We start from the raw sequence: 6,000 nt of genomic DNA on the forward strand, positions 1-6,000 counted from the left end.
CATGAGGGCTGAGTTGTAAAGTCTGCAGGTAAAGCAAAAAATCCAACACAGTCAAAACTGTTCCTGAATTAAAATCTCCATTGTCTCTGGGTTAGGCGCCTTGGCACAATGGAAGAGACACACAGCCAAACCTAGATTCAAATGCTCCCTCGTCACTTAGTAGCTCACTATGCAAGTCTGGACAAGACCCCTTTTCCTAAACCTATTTCTTCATTCTGCAAATGAAGAAATCACCACCCCTTCAAAAGACTGGGGGTGGGGGAGATGTGGAGATTAAAAAGAATACGCATAAAGGACCTCTTAGATTGCCTTCCTAACCCAACAGGTCTGCAATCACTGTTAGGAAAGGGAACACCTAGTCTCTCATCATCTGCCAAAGAACTAAAGACTGTAAAGCTTAATCGTGTTTCCATTCAAATCAGATAAAAACAAATACACCAGAGAAAATTTTACTTGGCTGATGAAATCAACCACAACAAGTATGATTGAAATCTAGTACACAAAGCCAATTCTACTGAGAAAGGTTACTAGCCTAAAGCAAAGAGGCTGGCCATCCCTGCACCACACTACATTCTTCCTGTGAACATCAAAACCCGGCTTGCTAGGAGTGAACCCGAACTTCAGTGTATGACAGGAGTCCTTTGGTGGCGAAGCCTTTGATCAGGGAGCATGGTGATGAAGAGGGTGGGCTCAAGGGTCAAAACTTTCTGGTTTAGAACACAGGCCATGCCAATTCCTAGCTATGTGGCCTTGGGCAAGATAATCTCCCCCAGCTCCAGTATTTTTGTCTGTAAAATGGGGTACATTAGTACCAACTCCCAAAGAAGTGCTGGAAGGATTAAATAAGATTACGGCTGTGAAGTGTTCAGCATGATGCCTGGCACGTGGTTAAGTACTCAATGGTCACTCCTCCTTTTCAACATGAAGATTAAGCACACTATGGAAGCTTTAAAAATATATGACCACACATCCTTTTCCCGCAACCCTCTGCAGACTAATACTGGTTTGGGCATGCACTGTCACCTTGAAAGTCCTCAAATGAACAGTGTTTCAGAACTCAACACGTATTCAACTGCCAATGCAAAAACTCGCTTCCCTTATTTGAATAGTTTTCAAGAAAAAGGAAAGATAATGACCAAGTGAAGATACTGAAACATATCCATTACCCAGGATGGAAAGCTCTTCTGTTCTGACAAGCTTCCTTCAAGTTATCACCACTTTGGAGTCTTTGCTGGGGATCTTTTCTCAGTTATTTCTACACAAAGGAGTCTTTGTTGCTACAATGGCTTCCTCACTGGTAGTTCCCAGACAATCCTTTCACACTAATACTTCTATTAGGGAGTACGATCAGAATTTATCTCTTTTTGAAAAGATCTAACTGAAAAAGGTCCTGTGTGTCATTCTGATTTAAAATCACCAGCCAAACTTGGTCCTATTTCTCTCTCCCCTCAAACACCCAAAAGAAGTATTTAGAAGCCATTCCTCCAACACACCAAGTAAGGAGCAGCTCCACCCCAGCCCTCCATATATGGTCATATCCACACCCACCCACAGACTCATCGTGGTCAACCAGGAACCCACTCCTGCCCTCACCCACCATATACGGACAAATACCCACCCTAATATGCTAAAGAGAACTAAGCTCCTCCCTCTACACACACTTCAAACAAGTCTGAAAGTTTCAGAAGTGGGGTGAAGAAATTAGGAGGAATCAACAAAAAACCCAACTGAAAGCACTTCCAAGCAATAGCGCTCAGTTCTTCACGATTTCGAACGTCAACCACTTGCCCAACTTAACAACAACGCACCGGGTTCGGAGAAATAATCGCACAGCCCTAAAGAGGCACAGCGCGGGCAATAAGCAAGCATGTCTGAGCAGCCCTAAGCCCATTATTAAACACAGGCAGCTCTAGGCCAAACACACCTCGCTCTACGCACCATCTCAAAGACTTTCAAGGTCTAGTTTTCTGCACCTTCAGATGAGAAGCCAACTTTCTGGTCGCCTTTTCAGAAAAGGGGAGGGGGGTGCTGGCTGTCTCGTTACCACGGTAACTAGGAAACGTCCGACTGCCAAGGCCCGGGAGCCGGTTTTACCTTCAGATCCTTCTTGGTAACGTCGGTGTGGGAGACGGCTCGAATTGTCCCCGAGAGCCAGGGCCACTCGGCGACGCGCTCCACGTCCCAGCTGTCGTGGCCGCCGTCGCTGCCGTCGGCTGCGGACAGACTGAGGAATCTCTTCCCCACCAATACTGGCCAACTTTCTCCGAGCGTGAGCACCATGGTTTCCACGCTGCAGGAAGGGCGCCTCCCTGCAAAAACACAAAAACAAAATGCAACGGGGGCGGCTGGTGGGAGGGGGCCGGGAAGAGAGGGCGGTGGGGGGAGGCCAAGGAGGAGGAAGGGCTCCTAACCCCGGTCGGAGGACGGGACTCCAGGCGGCGGCGGGCGCGACTGACGACCCCGCAGCCGATTTTTCCACCCGCGTCCTCCCCGCCCCCCGGATCCCTCCCCCACTGCAAACACGGGCCCAAGCGCCGCGTGACCCTCGCTCTCCCAAGTTTCGCTTTTCCAAAACCTTAAACCAAAACGCAGACAAGAGTGAGGGGAGAATTATTTGCGGCTTAAGTGGATTTGAAAGTGTTTGCCCCTCACCCCGGAAAAGAAAAGGCCCCGAAGCAGAGGGCCCGTCCCAGACGGCCGGGTCCCCGCCCCAGGCGGCCCCGCGGGAGGGGCGAGCCCGCGGTTCCGCACTTGCCCCGCCGCCCCGCCCCGACACCCAGCTTCCCGGCCCCCGACCCCCGGCCTGCGCCGCGGCGCTGAGGGGACGGCGGGGCCGCGGGCTTGGCGCCTTCACCTTTCTTCCTCCGCTCCCTTTAGCCGAGGCCGCGGCGCTCTTACCCCGCCTCCCGCCTCCCGCCTCCCTGAGTCACCGGCGGCGGCCGCCGTTTCCAGCCGCCCAGCCGACTCTAGCTCTGACTTGGTTCAAGAGCTCTCACAAGACACGCACAGCCTCCCGGGCCCGCCCCCTCGGAGCCGCTTCCACCGCTCATTGGCTGAGTCCAAGGAGCTGGGCGAGACTCGTGGGGAAAAAGCTCATCTCCATTGGCCAGCCTGGCGAGGGCGGGGCGAGAGAAAAAAACAATTCCTTGGCTGCCTCCTCCCTTTCCCCTCCCCCTTCCGACTCCCGGACGACCCCCATTAGGTTAAAGTACACAGAGCGTAAGCGAGGGATCCCTCCGCCACAGCCATTCTTTCCATTTGTTGCCTCACTGGATGCAAAAAAGTCCCGCGAAATCGGTGATCAACTTTAGGGCTCAGAGGGAAATTGCAGTGGTGCACAGATAAGACTGAATGGCGAACCCCAGAGCTGTAAGTGCCTATTGGATTGCTCTTCAAGTGCGTAGGCTGTCGACCGAAGATAGGCTTTCCACTTGGCGGAAGAATCTCACAGGAAAGGGGTGAGGGCGGTGCAGAGTCAGCGGGGGAGGGAAGGGACGGGACGTGCGGTTTCAAGCGTACTCAGCTAGAGGGAGGAGCGACAGTGCTCTGGCGGCTTCTGCGCAGGCGCTTCGCGGAGCAGAGGCTGGAGCTTGGGCTGCTGGGCGAAATGGCCGCGGGAGGCGCAGGCGCACGTGGTGCTGATCATGGAACCTCTAAAGTCCGCCATTTTGAAGGAAAAATGAAGAAAGGCATGGAGTCACTGGGAAATGACGTTGATTAAATCTACAGCAAAAGAAGCCATTCAGTATCTTGCAGAATGGGATTTTTTTTTAATGTAAAGAGAGAATGAAAAGATATTCTGAGTCTTACAAAGAAATTGAAAGACTAGATCAAGGTCATGATGATGTAAGAGATATGAAGAAGAGGTGACTTTGAAGGACAAAGGAGTTGAGAGGTGATTGTGTCCTTTGGGCAAGAAGTTTTTTGATTGAGTGAAGAAAAAATTGAATGAAGGAATAAGCTCTCTTATTTTACAAAGGCTGGTACTTGAGATGGTATGGCATTTAATCTCTAAAATTAAATGAAGATTAAGGGAAGAACTGAACTCCCAATTTTACAGGTGTGAAAATGGAGAATCAGAAAAAGTTCAGAAACGTATTCGAAAAATTGTATGTGCAAGTTAACTCCAGGCTTTGATTTTAAACATATGTGTTCTGAAAACATATTACATAAAATTTTTAATTAATAATAAACAGTGAAGAATTAATTGGAGGTATGATTTGGAGACCATTAAAGGGGGGGGGAATGGAAGAAAGAAGATATGTCCATTCCAATATAAGTCAGAATGGGAACAAGGAAAAAAAAAACTAGAGGGAAATATATTAAATAGAAAAAAAAAAAAAAAACTAAAGGAGTAAGTCTAAAGATCAGTATTTACAATAAATATAAATGGATTAATTTTACTTAGAACTTTAAAAGACAGGCTGGATTGAAAACAAAATCCATCTATAAATTGACCAGAGGGAAACTCCAAACAACAGAGAAGGCTTGAAAATATTGAGTTAAAAGTATTTCTAATCTAATGATAATCAAAGGAAAGCAATATAGCAATGTTAATATAAATGAAAGCAAAAGCATCAAAAGAGAGAAGGATTTTATATCAATTAAGATGAAAACCACAAAGATAATATATATTCTTGAACTATTTTGACTCTGGGAACATAGTGTAGACTAAGACTAAACTATCAGAACTATGAGAAAATGTTGACAGTTTGTAACAGGAGTAGAAGATATAAATACATCTACCCCAGATGTATGCCCAAAAATAGGCATCTCAGATTTTAAAAATAAGTGAGGACTCAGATTACATAAATTAACTATTAATCTGAAAAACAATCACTAGGGACAAGTTCTATCAAATTTCAAATAGCATATAATTCCTATTTTATAGTCACAGTTCCAGAACTTAGGGAAGATGGAAAAATATCCAGTGCATTTTATAAAACTTGCAAAACCCTATTATCAAATCTGAACTGAGAGAGTACAAGAAAGGAAAACTATAGTTCAATCATATGTGTGAACAGAGATGGAAAAATTCTGATATAAAATATCAACAAATTGAATCCAGCAAATTAAGTCCTGGATTTAATTAGGGTTATTATATGACTACAAGGATATTTCTGAATTAGAAAATTACTATAGTTCACCACAACAGGTTAAGAAAAAGAAGTTATGTTGACTTTACTAGAGGCTAGGAAAGAGCATGCACTTGCGATGAACACTGAATTACCTAGAATAGTAGGAATATTAAGAGCACACATATTCAATACTTATTCATGATTTAAAAATAATTTTGTACTTCCACAAAGCTAGGAATATAAGAACTCTAGAAAAACACCCACACATATGAGCTAGGAGACATCAACAAGGTTGTTGATTTCAGCATTGTTTGTGGTCATGAAAAATTAGGAGTAATCTATATGGGCGTCAGTTGGGAGATGGATATATGTTCATGTAATGAAAAGCTGTGGAGAAGCTGAAATGGAATGAAAGATACTTAGATGTGCCAATAAGGATAGATTAGCAAAACAAATTTTGAATGAAAAAGTTGCACTTGGTAATATTTGAAAATACACACACAAAAGTTATACTACATATGTTCTATGATATATAGATAGATATAAACTCATAATGATGGTTATTGGTATTGGAGGAGCATGTTAGTATTGGAGGTATTGGTCAAAGGTGACTTCGCGTTGTTTTTAATTCCCTCATTTTTATGAGGCAAATGAATTCATGTTACTTTTGCAGTTTAAACTTATATTTAAAATCCTATGAATGGAATCTACTGCGTTAACACTTAAGAGTATTCATGACAAATTATTAGAACTAATACAAGAGTCAAGAAGGTGGCACAATAAAAGATCAACCAAAAAAACAAAGAATTTTTATTCCTTAACAAGCATAAATTAGAACATACTATAGAAAAAAAGAAGCCATTTATAATCATGAAAACTACAGAATATCTAGGGAAGAACATAATGTGAAATAAACAAAACC

General features: G+C 44.2%; 1 protein-coding gene across 1 annotated transcript in view; it reads right to left on the reverse strand.

The window, feature by feature from the left end:
- KDM3A (lysine demethylase 3A) overlaps positions 1 to 3,009 on the reverse strand; it is a 47,736-nt gene extending 44,727 nt beyond the window's left edge. The window contains exons 1-2 of the mRNA XM_031441303.2: positions 2,855 to 3,009; positions 2,095 to 2,309 (exon numbers count right to left, since the gene is read on the reverse strand). Of these exons, the coding sequence (XP_031297163.2) occupies positions 2,095 to 2,280 (186 nt within the window). The 5' untranslated portion in view covers positions 2,281 to 2,309; positions 2,855 to 3,009. The remainder of the gene's footprint in view (positions 1 to 2,094; positions 2,310 to 2,854) is intronic.
- Between the last annotated feature and the right edge of the window lie 2,991 nt (positions 3,010 to 6,000).

This window comes from Camelus dromedarius, chromosome 33, assembly GCF_036321535.1.
Source record: "Camelus dromedarius isolate mCamDro1 chromosome 33, mCamDro1.pat, whole genome shotgun sequence".
Classification (NCBI taxonomy): domain Eukaryota; kingdom Metazoa; phylum Chordata; class Mammalia; order Artiodactyla; family Camelidae; genus Camelus; species Camelus dromedarius.